The following is a 22718-nucleotide window of genomic DNA, read 5'->3' on the forward strand; positions in this document are numbered from 1 at the left end:
TTTCTCTTAGGTACTTGAACACTACAAGCCTTCTTTGTGATTGCCAGCTAAAATGGCTGCACCAGTGGGTGACAGATAATGGATTTCAGCCATTCATCAATGCAAGTTGTGCTCATCCCCAGTGGCTGAAAGGCAAAAGTATATTTGCCACCAAACCAGAAGACTTTGTATGTGGTAAGTGGTCAACTTTTACAAATGCAAATTAAAATCTAAATCATTTAAGAACAAAAATTGTTAGTATATGCCCAATGTGAATCATTCTCAGAGTGCTTTTTAATCCAAACTTTGCATAAAGCATCTGTCGTGTCTATGAATGATCACACTTGGATATTCCTTTAGAGGGTGCTTGCTTTTGCTGAGTTTAAATTTAATTGGAAAATGATTCCTCACAGATGACTTCCCCAAACCCGAGATTATTGAACAGCCTGGAACACAAGCTGCCGTAAAGGATTCCAACGTCAGTTTCATCTGCTCCGCAGCGAGCAGCAGCGACTCGCCAATGACATTTGCCTGGAAGAAGGATAATGAAGTACTTCATGATGGCGAGATTGAGAACTATGCACACCTCCGGTCTCAAGGTGGCGAAGTAATGGAATATACTACCATCTTGCGCCTTCGACATGTGAATTTCAGCAGTGAAGGAAAATACCAGTGTGTCATTTCCAACCATTTTGGTTCATCCTACTCCAACAAAGCCAAGCTAACTGTGAATAGTACGTATCAACAATTTTCACTGAAAATTAGTATTGATTGTTTTAAATATATTTAATTTTGGAACCTTCCACCTGAACATGTCATAGCACGCAAGAGTCAGGTTTAGGAATGTTCGTTAACATCTAGTAGATACATCACATACAATGAATTACTTTTAAATGAGAACTGTTCTATACAGATGAGAAAGGCAGTCATTTTTTTTGCACAGGATTCCACTAATCATAGAATCCTACAGTGCAGAAGGAGACCATTCGGCCCATCGAGTCTGCACCGATCACAATCCCGCCCAGGCCCTATCCCCCTAACTAATTCCCCTGACACCAAGGGGCAATTTAACATCGTCAATCGGCCATCTTTGGACTGTGGGAGGAAACCGGAGCACGCGGAGGAAACCCATGCAGACAAGGGGAGAATGTGCAGACTCCACACACTGACCCAAGCCAGGAATCGAACCCAGGTCCTTGGCACTGTGAGGCAGCAATGCTAACCACTGTGCCACCCAAACAGTTCAAACAGCATCTTAGTTGCATGACCAGAGCAAGCTGATGGAGGAATGATGGCCAGGGCAGCTATTCTTTGATTAGTGTCAGATATCTTCATTTTATAGTGTCTGATTTTGAAGAGGTAACACTTCCAGCATTCCCATAAGAAGTGGGAGCAGGAGTGGACCGTAAGGCCTGTTGAGTCTGCTCTGCCATTCGATACGATCGTGGCTGATCTTGGGCCACAACTCCCATTTCCTGCATACTCCCCATGCCCCTCAATTTCCCGGAGAGATCAAATATCTGCCTATCCCAGCCTTAAATACAAGATGTGGAACTGAGCTGTCAGCTGGGACTGTGTTCTGACTTTAGTGTGAGAGCATTGTGTTACAAGTGCTGGTTATTTCTAACTCTTATTTCCTTCTCTCATAGAAATTTCAAAATAAGTGTTCTCATTTATCCCAATGGCAGCAATGCATTTAGTTTATGTCCATTTTTCTGCCCCACCCCGATGGTCTTGAGGCAACTCTCCTTAGTACATATACATATTTTTTTCAACCAAGAAAATAGGTGTGCTCGACAATAATGACTGTGTTGAATTGACAAATTGTGCTCGTGGATCACTATTTTTCTTAAATATATTTGTCTTTTATTCCTGTAAGTTTTTCACTATTGTACTAATGTTCATGTTTGGGTATATAATCAATGAAAATATGAAAACAGCAGCATTGACTGTGCTAACTAACTTGTCAACTACTTCACAACTGGCGAACATTGTAAAACAATGATGAACTCTTGTACTCCATCTTCCCATTTTTTATTTCTATCTATTTATTTTCATTACTTCCATGGATTCATTTTTACATCTCCCTTCCTTTCTCTCTCTCTCTCTCTCTCCTCCCTCTCTCCCCCCCCCCCCCCCAACCACCATCTCCACCCCCAACCCACTAGGGCCATTTGTTACCTGTTCCAGGTTGTCTTTTGTCACACAGCTTATCTTGTTCTGCCATTAACACGTTCTGATCTTCAGCATCCTTCTTAGCCATGAACATCACCATTTACATTCCCTTTTGTCCATGAGATCTTTATCAATCTCTCCCTTGCCTCCACCTACCACTGGTCCTATATCCAGCCTCCACTTCAATCAGTTAATAAATCTGGAACTAAAAGCTAGTCTCAGTAATAGTGCACTGTGACATTGTGTGGGTCTACCTTCACCAAATGAACTACAGCAGCTCAAGAAGATGGCTCACCACCACCTTCTCGAGGGCAATTAAGAATGGGCAATGAATGCTAGCCTAGGCAGCAACGCCATATCCCATAAAATAATTTCTTAAACCAAACTATTGTGATTGTCATTTTAAGAAAATAGCATCTAGTTCACTAATGTCCTGTAGGGAAGTGAATCTACTGTCCTTGCCTGGTTTGGCTTGCATGTGACTCCAGATCCACAACAGTGTGGTTGACTTTTAACTGCCCTCAAAAGGGCAAATCAGGATGGGCAACAAATGTTGCTAGTAACACCCACACATTAAAATAGTTATTGGATAATAATTGCTGCTTTATTGACTCCATTCTAACAACTCACGCTGTGCTCTGCCTCCGAGTTAATCTGGGAAAGAAACTGGCATTGCTGCATGTTTATTCCTTATTATCTGACAACCTTTATCACAAACTGCAATCAGCGTTAACGGAACAAGTAGTAGAAGTGGACGAATTGTAGTGGAGTAAAGTGATGGAGAAATGGAGAGAGCCAGTCTCTTCCCCTCACGCAAAAGCAATTTCTGGAAATCTAAAATGAAAGCAGAAAATCGCAGAAATCTACTGCTGGAAATTGATGCAACATTGCTACCTGTCTTGCTTCTTGCAGATGGTGGCTGATCTGTCTATTTCCTGTGTAAGGAGAAAAGATGGGTAGTGACACATCAGTTGCTCTGTCAAAATGTATACACCCGCAACATTTCTGCCTGTCTTTGTACCATGGATGCTGTGTATTTCTAGCATTTTCTATTTCCTTCGTTCACTTGTATTTGAGGTGCGAGTAAACTCAGTTGTATATGTGATCAAGATGTCCATTATATATGCAGACGACATCTTGCGTAATTCTCGTTTTGTTTGGTGCTTTGCAGTGTTGCCGTCCTTTACAAAATCGCCGACGGACCTTACAATTCGAGCAGGAGCTATGGCCCGTTTAGAATGTGCTGCTGTTGGCCATCCAACACCCCAGATAGCCTGGCAAAAAGATGGTGGCACGGATTTCCCTGCCGCACGAGAGAGAAGGATGCACGTAATGCCAGAGGACGATGTATTTTTTATTGTAGATGTGAACATCGAGGACATTGGGATCTATAGTTGCACTGCTCAAAATAGTGCTGGAGCCATTTCAGCCAATGCAACACTAACTGTACTAGGTGAGACAATGCTGTCCTTTAATGAATGTAAACCGAAATGTTAGACATAGATGTGTATTTTTCATTAATATAAAATGGGGAAAGTAGTTTTGTTTTTTTAATATTCAGCTCAACATAATTGCGGGATTATCTTTTGCAGCTTGTGTGATCTGCAACATTTAACAAATGCATTCTTTTTGAGTCTTCCTCCACTGTATAAGAAATAAGAATCTGTTCTTTTTTTTTATCCAGAAACCCCTTCATTTGTGCGCCCTCTGGTTGATAAAACGGTAGCAAAAGGTGAAACTGCAGTTCTGCAGTGCATAGCTGCTGGAAGTCCCCCTCCGAGGTTAAACTGGACCAAAGACGATAGCCCTTTAACAGTGACTGAAAGACATTTTTTTGCTGCTGGAAATCAGCTGCTGATAATCGTAGACTCCAACCTGGAAGACGCTGGGAAGTACACTTGTGAAATGTCAAATACCCTCGGAACTGAGCGTGGCCACATCCGTCTAAATGTCATTCCTATACCAAACTGCGACTCAACACAGAGTGCTGCGCCATTCGAGGAGGATGGATGGTCTACGATTGGAATTGTAATCATAGCTGTGGTCTGCTGTGTGGTTGGCACGTCTTTAGTCTGGGTGGTTATTATTTACCATACAAGAAGGAAGAGTGAGGACTGCAGTGTAACAAACACAGGTGTGGATATGATCTTTGTGGCCGTAAGCTCACAGTTACTTAACCTGAAACAGAGAGATGTTCTATCTTTATTTTTTTTCCTATTTATTTTGAGAAGAGTTATAAATAAGAATAATAGTATGCATTTTTTAAATGAAGGTTCTTGTTACTTCTCTCAGAATCCCTATAATACAGAAGGAGGCCATTCGGCCCATCGAGTCTGCACCAACCACAATCCCACCCAGGCCCTATTCCTGTAACCCCAGACATTTGCGCTGCTCACCCCCCCCCCCCCCCCCCCGACGCTAGGGTCAAATTTAGCACAGCCAGTCAACCTAACCTGCACATCTTTGGACTGTGGGAGGAAGTCGGAGCACCCGGAGGAAACCCACCCAAACATGGGGAAAACATACAAACTCCACGCAGACAGCGACCCAAGCCAGGAATCGAACCTGGGTCCCTGGCGCTGTGAGTCAGCCGTGCTAACCACTGCCACCATGCCGTCCGTCCCTCCCTCCTCCTCTCCACCTGCCCGATTGCATTAACCCTTGCTGGGATAGGGTACAATTCTGTGAATAGGGATCACCCTGTAAACATGGTTATCATTTGTGACAGGACCTTAACTGTAAGTATTGGCGCATTATTCCACAATGGGGAGGATCACAAGTGAACTTAATCCCAAAATTGTTTCACATCCAGGCATGTATATTTGTCAGGCCATTAACAGTTGGCGAAGAGAATCCTTGCTGATATTCTTTAATTTTCCCTTCTCGTGCAAATATCCTGGGTGCAATTGTAGCATTCTGACTTCCCATTAAGATCATTTAAGTGAACATATATTGGGGATTGAACCTGAAATGTTACAAACATGCGAGGCTCAGCTACTCGCTGGATTGGATTACAGAGCCGTCATGGTAGCTGACGAACTTTTTCCTATAAGCTCTTCTGTTTGTATTTAACTTGTTCTCCCTCCCCACCCTTATTAAAAACAAAACGATAAACATAGGAATGGCCCCTAGATAGTATAACTCATCGTTTGCACCTGTATTCACATTTTTGTGTTGTGACACACTGCGGTACTTTGAAAACATTGGAAACAAGATGTTCAGCATTTGTTCCCAAGTGTAAAACATGTTGTTTCTCCTTGCACAGAATAGTGTGCTTTACAGCAAACTCTCTTCTAGGGTTTGATTATAAAAGTAATAGGGAAAACAAAGATCAAGTACTTGAAATTTTAAGTTGAAATTTTAATATTTACCAACTTATTTTTTAAATTGGTTTTGCGCTTTCAGATTGACTGACTTGAGAATTATAGATGACATATCTAGGTAATATTGTAGCATCACTGGATATCATGGTGCAGCACGGTGGCAGTGGTTAGCACTGCTGCCTCACAGCGCCAGGGACCTGGGTTCGACTCCTGGCTTGGGTCACTGTCTGTGTGGAGTCTGCACATTCCCCCCGTGCCTGCGTGGGTTTCCCCTGGGTGCTCTGGTTTCCTCCCACAGTCCAAAGATGTGCAGGGTAGGTGGATTGGCCATAATAAATTCTCCCTCAGTGTTGGGGGACTAGCTAGGGTAAATGCATGGGGTTATAGGGATAGGGCCTGGGTGGGATTGTGGTCAGTGCCAACTCGATGGGCTGAATGATGGCCTCCTGCACTGTAGGGATTCTATGATCATCCCCGATCAATATAAAGAACATCTTTTTAGTTTCCCTCATTCCTCCATGTCATTCCTTTTCTTAAGACTGTAAACTGTGCTTTTGTAGCCATTCTCCTTTTTAACTGGGAAAAATTACAGTAGGCCTGATCCTATCTTCCATTGATGTCCCTACACAGTGTAGTGACCAGAAACATGCCCCCCACCCTCTCCTCCCCCTTTCAATGGAACTCCTGAGGCCAGTTGTTTGAAACTCATTGGGCTGAGTTGGACAAACCTAACACAAGTGCTAGTTATCATCTTTGGGTCTCCCTGGTCTGTATCTTTTATGGAATATTCACCCACTGAACTTCTTACCCCGTTGCTGCTACTTTTTCCTTAATAGAAGAATTACATGATTTTGTATTCTGTCTTGTGAATCTCTAATCGAATGTATATTATATTACAGAAAGTGGTTCTTTCAAAGTTGTAATTTTTATGATTAATACAAGTGCATAAGACCATAGTGGAGATTATAATAATTGCATACAGCTCACCAGAGTGTTGTTTAGAAAGGAGATTACAGAGTAACTTCCAAAAGTACTTATCCATCACCAATGCTGTATTCCAAAATTGGCTGTATTTGCCGTGAATGTATTGAACCAAAATATTTCCTGTCTGAAAGGGAAGTGAAGTAGCCTTTAAGGAATTTTACTTGGTAGTTTTTTTTTTAAAGTTGACATGATTAAAATTGTGTTCTTTCTATAGATTGTCATTTTAAATTATAATATTTATTTCCCAGATGAGACAAACTTACCTGCAGATATCCCAAGCTACCTGTCATCCCAGGGAACGCTATCAGATCACCAGGAAGGGTATGGACGATCGGAAGCTGGAAGTCACCATCAGCTTATGGCTGCTTCTATGAATGGATATTTACTTCAGCACAGAGGAAGTGATGGTAAGTATTCAAAATAGCTTGAATGGGGGGGGGGGAGGCGGGGGGAAAAAGAGGAGAGGAAGTCCTCAAGGTATCACAACAATCCGACAGCCTTCATTTGCGCTTAATTTATTCTGGTGAATGTTGGCGACTCTAATGCGCACATTCTGACTGCTAACAACTGCTAAATCAAAATTATCTGTTTTGTGTATTGACTTCCACATACAAGTATTCCACTGGAGGGAAGATGAAACAATTCTACAACTACATCCCCCTTAACATTTGGTAGCAAGCAGTAGGAGAGGATTGGAGATACATCTCAGAGATGTGATAGATATTTGTATGAATGTAACTTCCTTTGTCTGAGGTTTTTGTTAAAGGTAATGATGTACAGAAAAGGAGATTTTTTTATTTTGGAGAAAACAATGCTGTATAAATCAGCTTGATTAGAAAATGACTTTTTTTGTTCTGTTTAAGATCTTTGCCACATTGACAATGGAAGTGACACAGATTTAGAAGGCATGGCTGACCCACTAGTTTTTCAGGACCCAGACCGAACGGGTTCCGTCTACACGGGAAGAATTATGTACAATTCTGAAACGCTGCAAGGAATCCATCAACCAGGTAAATGCAAATCAAGTATGATACAAAACCAGTGTTCAAAACCTGAACACTGCAGATGCAGAAATGTTGAGCATGCAAAACATCTCACCATGGTATTTGTCATTCAAACCAGACGGAAACACTGATCAGATGGCGATTTGTACAGGTGCCTACGATGATTCCAGCATACTGTCAAAGAAAAAAGAATATTATCAATACACCCAAGTGTCCCCAGAAGACCCTTTTGACCAAGTTATTGCAAAGAGAATGGTACAGCTCCCAAATTCAACCATGTTCAATTCTATGAAATCTCTGCACAAAGGGACTGCTGTCAGCATTCCAGTTTCAAGCAGGAATCCAGAAAAATTTCCAGCGACCATGTATGGTGGTAGGTATTTTGTTTTCCCTGATCCGTACAATGAAAGGCTTATGAGAAGGTTAGGTGCTCAAGTTAGGTGACTAAATGTTAACTTCTTTAACCATTGCAGTGCCCCTTTTTAATATGTCAATATTGCCATAAGTAGATGGTATTTAAACATGATGTAGCACTCATTTCATTTTAAGAATTATATTTCGTTGCTTTGATAATTAAAGCACATGCATGTTTTTTTTGTAAATCAGTGTGAATCTTACATCCATCTTTTTGTTAAGTGACTAACTATGCAAAACCAGGAACTTTGGCCAACTTGTTTTCGACTTCATTAAAGCAAACTAGTGCTTTTAAAGTTATTGCCTCATTATAAACTGGCATTGAAAGTTGGTATCTCAGCCTGTGTGGTTCAGCTGGTATCAGAGGAGCAGTCAGTAACGTAGAATCCCTGCAATGCAGAAGGAGGCCATTCAGCCCATCGAGTCTGCACCGACTCTCCGACAGAGCATGATACCCAGGCCCCTCACCCTGCCCTATCACTAACCCCACCCATTTATCCCACTAATCCCCCTAACCTACCCAGCTTGGGATACCTAAGGGGCAATTTAGCATGGCCAATCCACATCATCTACACATCTTTGGACTGACAGAGGAAACCAGGGCACCTGAAGGAAACCCTGGGAGAACGTGCAAATTCCCCACACACACACACAAACACACCCCGCCGCCGCCCCAGGCCAGAATTGAAGCTGGGTCCCTGGCACTGTATGGCAGCAGTGCTAACCACTGCTGCCTTGCATTCAGAACGTTTTTCTTTGTCAATGATCATATTTCTATCGTAAAGTATATAGACCTAAAATTGGAACTACTAGATTTAATTGAAAAAATGATATGTGCTGTTTTTGATTAGATCCCATTGGTTGCAGCATCAGTCCCATGACACTGTGCTAATTTCCATTCAGATTTGTTTTGCGGGACTGGCGTTTGAGTTGAAAAGGACAAAGATTTGTGTCAAAACTAAACTAGAAACTTGAGTAATGTTCAAAGAACACTCTGATTTTTGTGGTTCAGTGAATCTTCCTAATTCTACTTTTGTTCAGGATTAAAAATTTACAGATCCTTTCTGCTTCACTGGATATGAAGGGGAAAGAATTTATCTTATGGCTCCATCTTTCACTGGACACTAATATGTCGCCAACTTAAAAACCCTTCAGTCAATTTAGAAGTAACTTCATGTGTGACTTTTTTTCCCTTTTTAAAACCAGCACACTTGGAACTACTGTTTACATTTCTGTAAGATATGTCACCACACAAATTGAACTGCTTTATTATTTTTTCAGATTGCTTTCAAGTATGTTGCACTGACAAAACTCTAATATTCCAGTTGACACCAAAGGTTTTTGCTGCAATTTTTAAGTTTGTATGAGACTAAGGATAAATGGTACACAGATGTTTCATGCATTCGTTAGACCTTTTTTAATTTGCAGTCCATCTGTATTTGTATGTGTGCAGGGCAACTAACACAAGATGCAGGAGTAGACCATTTGGCCCTTTGAACCTGCTCTGCCATTCAATACAATCATGCCTGCTCTTCTCTCTCAACTCCACTTTCTCACCCATTCCCCACATCCCTTGAATCTCTGTTCCAGTATTTTATTCTTGACATTTTGTACTATGTTTTTTATGTTTACACCACCTGTTTGCTCCATGTCCTTAAGCATAATAACTGTTTTTCAGAAATGACACTTGATATTCAGAACTTAGTGGTAAAAGCAAAATTGTATTGTATGGACTGAGAGTTTGGAATTGGTACGACTAACTTGGGAGATCTTGTGCTTCTTTGACATTTGTTTTTGTTTGTTTCTAGGGACATTTGGAAAGCCTTCTTGGAGAACTTTCCAAGGTCCATATTCTGACTGTACCCAACCAGCTGCATCTCCATCATTAACTCTTCATCATAATCCTCAAGCCTCATTGGATACGGACTCTGAGGCTGAAGAAGAGTCAGAAAATCCCTCACTTTCTGTTACTGGGCAACACAATAGTACTTATGAACACACCATTGATAAATGCAGGACTCCAACCTTTCAACCATGCAGAGTTCATACGTAGACACTGCTACTACCACATTGAAACTTATTGTACCAAAGAAAAACCTGGAACAAACTACCTCATAAAGCCGTGTTGCTTCAGTTCTCCAGAAACTGATTCTTTTAGGAAATACTTGTACCTGGTTGTAAATTGGCATAAACTGATCATTGATGGACAAAGCCAACGATTTTATTTTGAGAACACTATCCTTCTGAAGTACAATGAATTTGCTATATTTTTTATTATTTTATACTTTTTTTTACTGAATATTATAAATTTTTCACCTGTAAATTATGTAAATAATTACCCAGTATTTTACCTGTTTGTATAATATGGGATACTTTTTTTTTACTGAAACTTCTTGTCGGTATGCTAGAATTTATCATTGGCGGTACAAGCATGTTAGTTATGTGGCACTAAGTTTGACTATAGGTCGAAATTTTAGTGCCTTGTTTGCACATTTATGTTGACAATAAAATGGCATTTGGCTTTGAACTATATTTTTTAAAGGAGCCCAGTGTATTTGTGTTCTGACTTGAATTTGTTCCCTATGTAATCATTGTAACTCGCATTAAGCTCTTAACAACCTAGCACTGCTGCTGCCGAAGGTGATTGAGTGACTTTGATAACCTACAGAAGAAGAATATTAGCACTTGGAGATGTGATACTTGGGTGGATTTTCCACCTCCATTTTCAGTGGGTGGGAATGGAGGAGGGGGTAGAGAATCGAGCAGGCGACCCAAAATGGCATTTAGACTGGCAGGATTTCCCCCAGGTCCCTGCAACCCACCAGTGACATAAGAATTTCTGCCATGCAATGACAGGAACTCCATTATAATATGATTAGCAGACCTCCACTGTAACAGCCCCCACCCCAACCGGCAGTGTGACAGATATCATGTCAACGTGGCCAGGTTTTGAAAATTGAAGAACTAGTGAACAGGTCCCATTGGGCACACAGATAAGGACAGCTGGAAATGCCACAAGACAGTACCGGACCTACCTAGAGTCTCAGGCTAGCCACACGGACTCCCACCGTCTATGGCAAGGTCCGTAAGACATAACGGGCTACGAAATGAAGGCATTTCAAATTGCTGGCACCAATGTGCTCAATGCATTCTATGCCTGTACTGAGGAAGAGGTCAGCGAGAGCACACCCTCGCTGAACCAGCATCCGAGGTCACCATCACAGAGCAGCCTTCTCGAAAGTCAACCCACGGAAAGCGACTGGCCCGAATGGGGTACACAGACGAGCACTCGGATCCTGCGCAGACCAGCTGGCAGAGGTATTTGCCTTTTCAACCTCTCTTTACAACAGCCTGAGGTCCCTATCTGTTTCAAGAAGATGACCATTATCCCTGTGCCAAAGAAAAGCCAGGCAACGTGCCTTAGTGACTATTGGCTCTGATATCCATCATTATGAAGTGCTTTGAAAGGTTAGTCATGGCACAAAGCAATTCTGCCCTCCCAGATTGCCTGGATCGCCACAACAGGTCCACAGCAGATGCCATCTTCCTGGCCCTACACTCAACCCTGGAACACCTGGATAAGAAAGACACATGTCAGACTCCAATTTATTGACTACAGCTCAGCCTTCAACACCATTATTCTTACAAAACTCAGCTCAAGTCCATGGCCTGGGGACAGCTCCTCCCTCTGTGACTGGATCCTAGGCTTCCTAACCCACAGACAGCAATCAGTTAGGATAGGCAACAACACCACTTCCACAATCATCCTCAACACTGGTGCCTCAAGGTTGTATCCTCAGCCCCCTACTATACTCCTTATACATTGACTGTGTGGCCAAATTCCCCTCCAACTTCATTTTCAAGTTTGATGATACCACCATTGTGGTTTGGATCTCAAACAATGATAGAGTACAGGCAAGAGATAGCAAATCTGGTGAACTAGTGTGCTGACAATCTCCCTCAATGTCAACAAAACGGAGGAGATAGTCATCAACTTCAGGGAAGAGGACATGCCCCTGTTTACATCAATGGGGATGAAGTAGAAATGGTCAGGAGGTTAAGGAAATTTGGCACGTCAGTAGGATATGCGTACAGATTGTCTGGAGTCATGGAATCATCGAATCTTATAGTGCAGAAGGAGGCCATTGGTCTGCACCAACCACAATCCTACCCAGGTCTTATCCCCATAACTGCTACACTTACCCGAGGTAGCCCCCCTGATACTAAAGGGCAATGTAGCATAGCCAATCCACCTAACCTGCACATCTTTGCACTGTGGGAGGAAACCGGAGCAGACTTTGATTTATTTGATTTATTATTGTCACATGTATTAACAAAGTGAAAAGTATTGTTTCTTGCGTGCTATACAGACAAAACATACCGTTCATAGAGAAGGAAATGAGAGAGTGCAGAATGTAGTGTTGCAGTCATAGCTAGGGTGTAGAGAACGATCAACTTAATGCAAGGCAGGGAAGAAGCTGTTCTTGAGTCGGTTGGTACGTGACCTCAGACTTTTATATCAATTTCCCAAAGGGAGAAGGTGAAAGAGAGAATGCCTGGGGTCCTTAATTATGCTGGCTGCTTTGCCGAGGCAGCAGGAAGTGTAGACCGAGTCAATGGATGGGAGGCTGGTTTGCGTGATGGACTGGGCTACATTCATGACCTTTTGTAGTTCCTTGTGGTCTTGAGAGCATGCAAACTCCACACAGATGGTGACCCAAGCCGGGAATCAAACCCGGGTCCCCAATGCTGTGAGGCAACAGTGCTACTATGCCACCATGCCGTAAGTTGTACTTTCTTTCAAAAGGATCAGGATATTGAATTTGATCAAAATGAATGGCGGGCTAGGCATGAAGGGTCGAACAGCTGACTCCTGCTTCTATTTTCTACGTTTCTGTTTACCTTGTGGGAAGATTGAGGAAAGTCTTGCCTGCTTCACCGTAGTATACGGCTAATTTCAGATACAAATCGTTATCCTGAATTCACAACAGTATGTCTAACCGTTGGGATTTAAGCATTTCTTCAAGAATAGTCTGCGTGCATTCAGAACAAACCTCGAAGGTTAGTGTGTGATATCTATATAGTTAGGCAATGTATAGATACACCAATTAAATTTTTATCTTCACTCTACTTTCGACTGAGACACATTTAGCCTTTTTGTAATTTAAAAGCTATTGAAAAGTACTGCTAACTCCCAACTGATTATCATGTTGTAATTTGCGCATGCATTACATGAAAAGGAAGCAACGACTCATTAACCCCATCAGGAATCACCAGTTGAATTTTTCAACATTCATGTGATTCAAAGGACTTGAATATTCTGAGAATGTACCTTACTAGCAGACGTGCCTCAGTTTAAAAGGGGCCCTGTTTACCCAGATTTCACTCCAGGAAGGTGTGAACACACTGACCCTGGGAATAGATCACAAGGGTGGGCAATTGCCAGGGCGGTTAGTTAGAAGGCCTGTCTCAATTCACTGGCATATTAGACCCAATTGTCTTTGATGCAGTTAGGCCCTCACACCCCTCCAGCTCAACCCTTCACACTTCTACAGTGGCACAGTGGTTAGCACTGCTGCCCCACAGCACCAGGGACCCAGGTTCGATTCCCGGCTTGGGTGACTGACTGTGCAGAGTCTGCATGTTCTCTCCGTGTCTGTGTGGGTTTCCTCCTGGTGCTCTGGTTTCCTCTCTCAGTCCGCAAGATGTGCTGGTTAGGTGCATTGGCCATGCTAAATGCTCCCTCAGTGTACCCGAACAGGTGCCGGAGTGTGATGACTGGGGGATTTTTCACAGTAACTTCATTGCAGTGTTAATGTAAGCCTACTTGTGACACTAATAAATAAATTTCAAACTAAGTTCCATGCCTTTATTGATCCTTCTCTCATGCACTTTATAACTTCCCATCAAAGTTTTACAGCATATGTTCGCTTTTGAGCAGCTTCTTATGCATTCCCAAAATCTCTCCTCTTGCTGGACTCCACTGACATTCCTGGGCCAGATTTTCAGGGTTGGGTTGAAACTGGGCGTGAAACTCCTGCCTCCATGACCAACATATCCAGTTTTTACTAGAAGGGGCAAAGCTTGACTCACAATGGGACAATGCAGCAGTCATTAAACTTACTGCTAAGTTCAAACAGACATCATTTTGACAGGTCAAAAGGCCTCAACCCACAGTGTGGGAATCACAAATTGATGGAATGCACATAAATGCTCTTGTAGGGAGAGCAGATAAATGTCATGATCTGAAGTTATATTAAATCCCCCACTCTTTAAACACGAAAAAAAAAGGCTAAGTTTGTCAGTGCAAATTCAAAAAGATTCTCTCTACTAATCTGCTTTGATTGACAGGCCATGTGCTGTATGTTATAATTTTATTTCACCATTTATAGTAGTGACATTTGTTGACATTTCTCTAAGTGCTATTCATTATGAAAACTTTAATAATTGCAAAAGGCTACAGTTATCTCAGCAGGGGGCTTGGAGGTCACAGTTTGATAGTTTACATAAGCTGCTAAAGGATCAGTTCACTTTGATGTGGCACCTGAATAAATATCTTTTATGGGAGATTAACCACTTTAAATGGGAGATTATTTTCATTATCAAGTTTGAGTAAGAGCTATATTAATAAAGTAAAGTTCATTTATTAGTCACAAATAGGCTTACATTAATACTGCAATGAAGTTGCTGTGAAAATCCCCTCATCACCACACTCCGGCGTCTGTTTGGGTACACTGAGGGAGAATTTAGCATAGCCAATCCACCTACCAGCACATTTTTCGGATTGTGGGAGGAAACCAGAGCACCCAGAGGAAACTTACGCAGACACGGGGAGAAGGTGCAAACTCCACACATGCACTGACCCAAGATGGGAACTGAACCCTGGTCTCTGGCGCTGAGGCAGCAGTGCTAACCACTATGCCACCATGTTGCCCATATTACAGTGGTAGCTTTTTTTATTCATCTCCTGAGGTCTGCCCATGATGGATACAGGGTGAAGGGCCATAAGGTGGATGAGGATCCTGAGTTAGAATGGAAGTGGCATGCAGGTATGACCAAACAAGGGATTGGGTGAGGGTGTGAAGGATGAGAGCTGGAGAGCCTAACAGCTTCTAAAACAACTGGAACAAAGTCCAGGAGAACCGAGGCAGAGCTTCTGATAAGCTCACATTTCTGTCCCACCCCCAAGGCTGCCTTGGAATTGCTTCCAGGGTGGACAGACCTGATTCCTGTCTCCACTTCTCCACAGCTAACATTGGGCATAATGGGCTTTGTCTACTGAGTCAGGAAATCTCCCGATTGCCTCAACAGTAAAAATCTAGTACCCTTTCTCCTAGCATGTTGAGTTCAGGATTCTTGGCATCCATTCTGTGCCTTGTCTGTTCCGGCTATATCCTCTATTCCCTTGACTCTTTCTGTTTACCCTACACTTGATCTGCAGGTGATGCATTCTTCAATAACTACATCCATGCACCCAGAAGCCTCATGGAAAAGACATGTGAACCAATGTGCACTGAACACTCAACTGAAGTGACATGTTCACTTTCTAATAATGGTCACTGAATAGTTATCTGGAATCCCGTTGGGACACTGCAACTCAACTATATATTTTTCCAAAGTCCTGGTCAGGGTCCGCTAACACAGCATGGACTGGAATCTAATTTAGAATTTTCAGTTGAAGCATCATCCACGATCTTTTAGATCAGTGTTCCACATTGGGCAGCACGGTGGCACAGTGGTTAGCATTGCTGTCTCACAGCACCAGGGACCCGGGTTCAATTCCGCCCTTGAGTGACTGTGTGAAGTTTGCATATTCTCCCCGTGTCTGCATGGATTTCCTCCGGGTGCTCCGGGTTCCTCCCATGGTCCAAAGATGTGTGGGTTAGATTGATTGGTCATGGTAAATTGCTCCTTGGTGTCAGAGAGACTAGCAGAGTAAATATGTAGGGTTAGGGAGATAGAGCCTGGGTGGGTTGTGGTTGGTGCAGGCTCGGTGGGCCAAATGGGCTGCTTCTGCACTGTAGGGATTCTATTTAAATTGCTCCTTGTGCGAAAAGATGCTTCCTGATTTCACTCCTAAATGGCCGAGCTCTCATTTTAAAAATATCCCCTCTTAATGCGGATTAATTCCCCCGTCAAATCCTATTATCGGCTTGAACACCTACTAAATTAACACTTGAGAGTGCTAAGATTAAGGGGATACATACCAAGCCTGTCAGAATTCAACATTTTTCTTAAGTAAGCAATTATTTAATGACTGCATTTGCTCAGCTGGGGGGGTAATCCACCTAACGGTTCAATGCACGAAAAAAAGTTTGAAACTTGATTACTTAGTGATTCACTTAACTACATACCTGCCCTCTTAACTTTCTTCCTGAGCTACACCACCCCCACTTTGTTTTCACCATCGCTTCGCATTTGTACCACCGATTTGTGTTTTCATTCGAAGGTGGATTCCCCAGCAGTGAAGGCTGTCAACAGCATTTGTTTCCGCATTCAGTGCAGTTCAGACTTACTGCCAGTACTTCAGCCAGAAGGTATTCCTGGAATTGAAAGGTAATCCACAAGAACTCAGAAAACCTTTTCTTTGTGGCCCTTGGTCAACACAGTTCGAGTGTCAAACAAATCTTTTTTTTGTGTGTGGTGTCATCATCTCAATTGCTAGGGCCGCCGGAGTGGTTTGAGGCTGCTTGGTAATGCAGTATAAATTATAGTCTTTTCGGCGTAACTGGTAGTAAATGTAACGTGAAACCTGGGGAATCTGGCGTGGGGAATCTCAGAAAGAAAGTAACAGCAGTTTAAGATTTGCATTTCCTGCACGACAACTGGCGAACAATGATCTGCACGGCAAGCAATCCAGTACAGTGAACAAGAAAAGTTAATTTCCTTTTGTCTGGGTTCGCTGTACCAGCACAGCGAGCATTCAATTGTTTGCAAGTTACTTGGATCCAAAGTATATTTTCTGTACAACTGTTTTAAGCACAAAGGTGAGTGCTTGAGACCGAGTGACTAAATCCAGGAATTTGGTATGTAGGGGAGTTTCAAGGGTCATAGAATCCCTACAGGGCAGAAGGAGGCCATTTGGCCCATTGAGTCTGCACCAACAACAGTCACACCCAGGCCCTATTCCCATAACCCCACATATTTACCCTGCTAATCCCTCTAACATACACATCCCAGGACTCTAAGGGGCAATTTAGCATGGCCAATCAACCTAACCTGCACATATTTGGACTGTGGGAGGAAACCGGAGCACCTGGAGGAAACCCATGCAGACACGGGGAGAATGTGCAAACAGACAAGTGACCCAAGCCGGAATTGAACCCAGGTCCCTGGAGCTGTGAGGCAGCAGTGCTACCCACTGTGCCACCATGCCGCCCCAATCGCTTTCTGAAAGTTAATCAGGTTTGCATTTAACATTAGACTACAATTTACGTTACAGCTATTTCAGTTTGAGTGATAATCCAGGTCCCTGTCTAGGGGCACCTGCAGAACAAAGAAAATTACAGCACAGGAACAGGCTCTTCAGCCCTTCAAGCCAGCTCAGAACATGCTGCCTGTCTAAAACACCTCACCCTTCCAGGGACCATTCCCCTCTATTCCCCTCCTATTCATGTATTTGTCAAGACACCCCTTAAAAGTCATGATTGTATCTGCTTCCACTACCTTCCCTGGCAGTGAGTTCCAGGCAACCACCATCCTCTGTGTCTTGCCTCGTACATCTGGTCTTCAGTCAATGGCTGACTTACACGCGGGAATCTGAGCTGCTAGGTAGAAATCTCCTAACCACGAGGTTCATCGCGTGTACAAGGTAAGTCACATGCAGGTGGAAGCTGGAGACTGAAATCTGGGAATTTGGTAAGTGAAGGATTTTGGTGCAGTGATGGAGGAGGTGCTGTTCTGGTCTTTTACAAAAACACTATCTCCTGCCTCTGGGCTAGAACAGGAAGTTGGCATCTTCCCGATGTGCCAGTGCATATGCTGTTCCTCCGACCACTAACATAATTGTTGTCCACCTGTTGAACACATGCCACCCACTCACTGCCCTGCTCCTGACCCATTGTAGCCCCTCACTTGCTGGTTAAATTGCCACACTACTTGCTACTATGATTCCAGAGAAAGACCCATCAATGCCTACTCTCTGTTTCCCATTAGCTAGCCAATCCTCTGACCCTGCCATTATGCTACATCAGCTGCACCCCACCTCCCACCCCCATTCCCCCCACTCCATACCATGAGCTTTTATTTTTCGCAATCACCTTTTATTTGGCCCCTTATCAAATCATAGAATCTTCACTGCAGAAGGAGGCCATTCGGCCCATCGAGTTTGCACTGACCTCAATCCCACCCAGGCCCTATCCCCATAACTCCATGTATTTACCCTAGCTAGTTCCCTTGACACCAAAGGGCAATTTAGCATAGCCAATCCACCTAACCCGCGCATCTTTGGACTGTGGGAGGAAACCGGAGCATCCGGAGGAAACTCACGCAGACACGGGGAGAACGTGCAGACTCCACACAGACAGTGACCCAAGCTGGAAATCAAACCCAGGTCCCTGGCACTGTGAGGCAGCAGTGCTAACCACTGTGCCACCGTGCTGCCCCATTTGAATAAAGGAATGAGATTTGTTATTTTCCAATCTAATGGAATTTTTGAAAGTTAAAAACAATGCCTCAATGTTTGTATAATTTTCATTGAGATTTTACAATCTCTGAGATGGGTTAAAAATAGGTTAGAAATTAAGGATCTCTCATTTAAGATGAAGATGAGGAGGAACTTATCTCAGAGCAAAAGAGAAAACACTGGAAAATCTCAGCAGGTCTGGCAGCATCTGTAAGGAGAGAAAAGAGCTGACGTTTCGAGTCCAGATAACCCTTTGTCAAAGGGTCTCTCCTTACAGATGCTGCCAGACCTGCTGAGATTTTCCAGTGTTTTCTCTTTTGGTTTCAGATTCCAGCATCCGCAGTAATTTGCTTTTGTTCTTATCTCAGAGGGTTGTTAATGTTTGGCATCCTCTTCTTTGGAGGAGAGTGATGACTGGATCATGCATAGTAGTTAGCACAGCTGCCGCACAGCGCCAGGGACCCGGGTTCGATTCCTGGCTTGGGTCACTGTCTGTGCGGAGTCTGCATGTTCTCCCCGTGTCTACGTGGGTCTCCTCCGGGTGCTCTGGTTTCCTCCCACAGTCCGAAAGACGTGCTGGTTAGGTGCATTGGCCATGCTAAATTCTCCCTCAGTGTACCTGAACAGGCATTGAAATGTGACGACTCGGGGATTTTCACAGTGGCTTCATTGCAGTGTTAATGTAAGCCTTCTTGTGACACTAATAAATAAACTTTAATTTGAGTATATTCACAACGCAGTAAGACACATTGTTGATTAATAAAGGAGTCAAGGGTTAAGGGAGACAGGCAGGAAAATGGAGTCATCAGCTAAAATTAATTTATTAGTCACAAGTAAGGCTTACATTAACACTGCAATGAAGTTACTGTGAAATTCCCCTAATCACCACATTCTGGCACCTATTAAGGTCACTGCACCTAACAGCATGTCTTTCAGATGGTGGGAGGAAACTGGAGCACCTGGAGGAAACCCACGCAGACACGGGGAGAACATGAAACTCCACACAGACAGTGATCCAAGCCGGGAATCGAACCCGGGTTCCTGGCGCTGTGAGGCAGTGGCACTAACCACTGTGCCATGATTTTCTTGGCGCTGGCTTGATGGGTTGAATGGCCTACTCCCCTCTCCTATTTCTTATGATCTGATGACCATTTGCAGAATATAGCATCACTTGCAGAAATTGGAGACTGCTGCTTTTTCAACGAGCAAGGAATATGTGACAAATGATTGATAAAAGTTAAATCCTGCACCATCATATCGGATAGTTCCAGTGGAGCAAGTTTAAATGATTGATATCATTGAAATCGTAGAAACCCTACAGTGCGGAAGGAGGCCATTCGGCCCATCGAGTCTGCACCGACCACAATCCCACCCAGGCCCTACCCCCACATATTTACCCGCTAATTCCTCTAACCTACACATCTCAGGACTCTAAGGGGCAATTTTTAACCTGGTCAATCAACCTAACCCGCACATCTTTGGACTGTGGGAGGAAACCGGAGCACCCGGAGGAAACCCATGCAGACACGAGGAGAATGTACAAACTCCACACAGACAGTGACCCAAGCCGGGAATCGAACCCAGGTCTCTGGAGCTGTGAAGTAGCAGTGCTACCCACTGTGCTACCGTGCTGCCCCTACAGAGGTAAAGAACAAGCATCTTATTTTGTTCCTTTTCTTACTTAGTTATTGACCTTACACTGAATCCATTAACAATCTTGTTTAACAGCCACTCTTACATGTGAGATAAATGATTGACAGGAGAAGGGAAAGTGTATTGGGTGAATCATTGATTGATTTTCTTACTGTTATTAGCAGCATCAGCGTGAAACAAAAGAGCTGTGTTAAGATGTCAAGGTCTTCCAGGCTAAAATAAACAAGGACAAAAGTGTGGAAAGCCCAATGCAGACTACACAGAGCAGAGGTATAACATGCTACCGTGAATGAAATTAATTACTGTACATCAAAGATGCTGCCTTGAATAAAATAAATGTTAATTAGGCTGCCACTTTGCGTTTTCCTTGTGGTTTTAAACTGCGAGTGGCACAGTGGTTAGCACTGCTGCCTCACAGCGCCAGGGACCCGGGTTCGATTCTGGCCTCGGGTCACTGTGTCGAGTTTGCACATTTTCCTCGTGTCTGCCTGGGTTTGCTGCGGGTGCTCCGGTTTCCTCCCACAGTCCAAAGATGTGCGGGTTAGGTTGATGGGCCATGCTAAATGCTTGGGGTTACAGGGATAGGGTGAGGGATGGGTCTGGGTCAGATGCTCTTTCTTTTGATTTATTGTCACATGTATTAGTGTACATTATCATTATTATGAGTAGTGCACTCTGGTTTCTCATGATCCTATAGATCTTTTAGTGTCACAAGTAGGCTTGCAATGAAGTTACTGTATTAGTATACAGTGAAAAGTATTGTTTCTTGAGAAAGAGACAGAGAATTCCGTACATAGGGGAGAAGGAAATGAGAGAGTGCAGAATGTAGTGTTACAGTCATAGCTAGGGTGTAGAGAAAGATCAACTTAGTGCAAGGTAGGTCCATTCAAAAGTCTGATGGCAGCAGGAAAGAAGCTATTCTTGAGTCGGTGGGTACGTGACCTCAGACCTTTTGTATCTTTTCCTTGACAGAAGCAGGTGGAAGAGTTAGTGCAGACTCGATGGGCCAAATGGCCTCCTTTTGCACAGTAGGGATTCTATAGTTCTATGGTTATTTTCAAAGCAAAAATGTTGGGTTTTGTTTTCCAACGAGAAGAAAGTTACAAGTATATGTGTTTAAGTTCATAAATGGCAATGTACCAAAATCTGGTCAAATTTGCAGTAGATTGTAAAATTACTAGCAATTAAATTTATAGTTATTACAGAAGCATTAGTTTCCTCTGTGTAATTACTTAAATGATCATCCTCATCAAGAACATGTTAAATACAGAGGAAAATCCAGTATAAAAACAGAATAAATGCTCGACAAACAGGTCTGGCAGCATCTGTGGAGAGAAACAGGGTTATCATTTTGAGTCTAAATGACCCTTGAACAGAATTCCAGTTGTGTATATTGAAATATTTATGGCAAATAGTGTCCTCAAATACGCAAGAAAAATACTTCTCAAAAGTTTTTTAAAAACTAACGTTACATGCAAAGCACTCACCTGGATATTCACAAGGCTGTTGAGTGGAATACAGTAAGAAGTTTAATAATACTAGGTTAAAGTCCAACAGGTTTATTTGGTAGCAAATGCCACTAGCTTTTGGAACAGGCTGTCCCTTCGTCAGGTGGAGTGGAGAAATGCTCACAAACAGGGCATACAGAGACACTCCACCTGACGAAGGGACAGCCTGTTCCGAAAGCTAGCGGCATTTGCTACCAAATAAACCTGTTGGATTTTAACCTGGTGTTGTTAAACTTCTTACTGTGTTTACCCCAGTCCAACGCCGGTATCTCCACATCATGACTACCATCGAGTGGAATACATCCAGTGGTTTAAGGAACATTTTCTTCATTCAGTTTTACTTCTATTAGGGGGCAACATCACATTATCAAAGGGCGGCACGGTGGCACAGTGGTTAACACTGCTGCCTCACAGTGCCAGGGATCTGGGTTCGATTTCCAGATTGGGTCACTATCTGTACGGAATCTGCATGTTCTCTTCATGTTTGCGTTGGTTTCCTCCAGGTGCTCCGGTTTCTTCCCACAGTCTGAAAGATGTGCTGGTTAGGTGCATTGGCCATGCTAAATTCTCCTTCAGTGTCCCCGAACAAGCAGCAGAGTGTGGCAGTTCGGGGATTTTCACAGTACCTTCATTGCAGTGTTGATTTAAGCATACCTGTCACACTAAAAAGTAAACCTAAAAAAATGTTATAGTGGTTTAAGGTTTAAACCTTGGAACATGAAATACCCCAATCATCACTACCTCCTGTCACTCTTCAAGTAAAGTTAAAGTTAGTTTATTAGTCATAAGTAAGGCTTACATTAACAATGCAATGAAGTTACTGTGGAATTCCCCTCGTTGCCACACTTCGGCACCTGTTCGGGTCAATGCACCAAACCAGCACGTTTTTCAGACTGTGGGAGGAAACTGGAGCACCTGGAGGAAACCCATGCAGATACAGGAAGACCGTGCAAACTCCACACACACAGTGACCCAAGTCGGTAATTGAACTTGGGTCTCTGGCGTTGTGAGGCAGCAGTGCTAACCACTGTGCCACTGTGCTGCCCAAAAGCAA

General features: G+C 43.2%; 1 protein-coding gene across 1 annotated transcript in view; it reads left to right on the forward strand.

Moving 5' to 3' along the window:
- The window catches only part of lrig3 (leucine-rich repeats and immunoglobulin-like domains 3), a 56911-nt gene extending 46462 nt beyond the window's left edge, over nt 1–10449 (forward strand). The window contains exons 12-19 of the mRNA XM_078219696.1: nt 11–174; nt 393–713; nt 3326–3607; nt 3839–4288; nt 6710–6868; nt 7325–7471; nt 7584–7838; nt 9688–10449. Of these exons, the coding sequence (XP_078075822.1) occupies nt 11–174; nt 393–713; nt 3326–3607; nt 3839–4288; nt 6710–6868; nt 7325–7471; nt 7584–7838; nt 9688–9932 (2023 nt within the window). The 3' untranslated portion in view covers nt 9933–10449. The remainder of the gene's footprint in view (nt 1–10; nt 175–392; nt 714–3325; nt 3608–3838; nt 4289–6709; nt 6869–7324; nt 7472–7583; nt 7839–9687) is intronic.
- Nucleotides 10450–22718: the final 12269 nt, after the last annotated feature.

Source organism: Mustelus asterias, chromosome 9 (genome assembly GCF_964213995.1).
Source record: "Mustelus asterias chromosome 9, sMusAst1.hap1.1, whole genome shotgun sequence".
Classification (NCBI taxonomy): domain Eukaryota; kingdom Metazoa; phylum Chordata; class Chondrichthyes; order Carcharhiniformes; family Triakidae; genus Mustelus; species Mustelus asterias.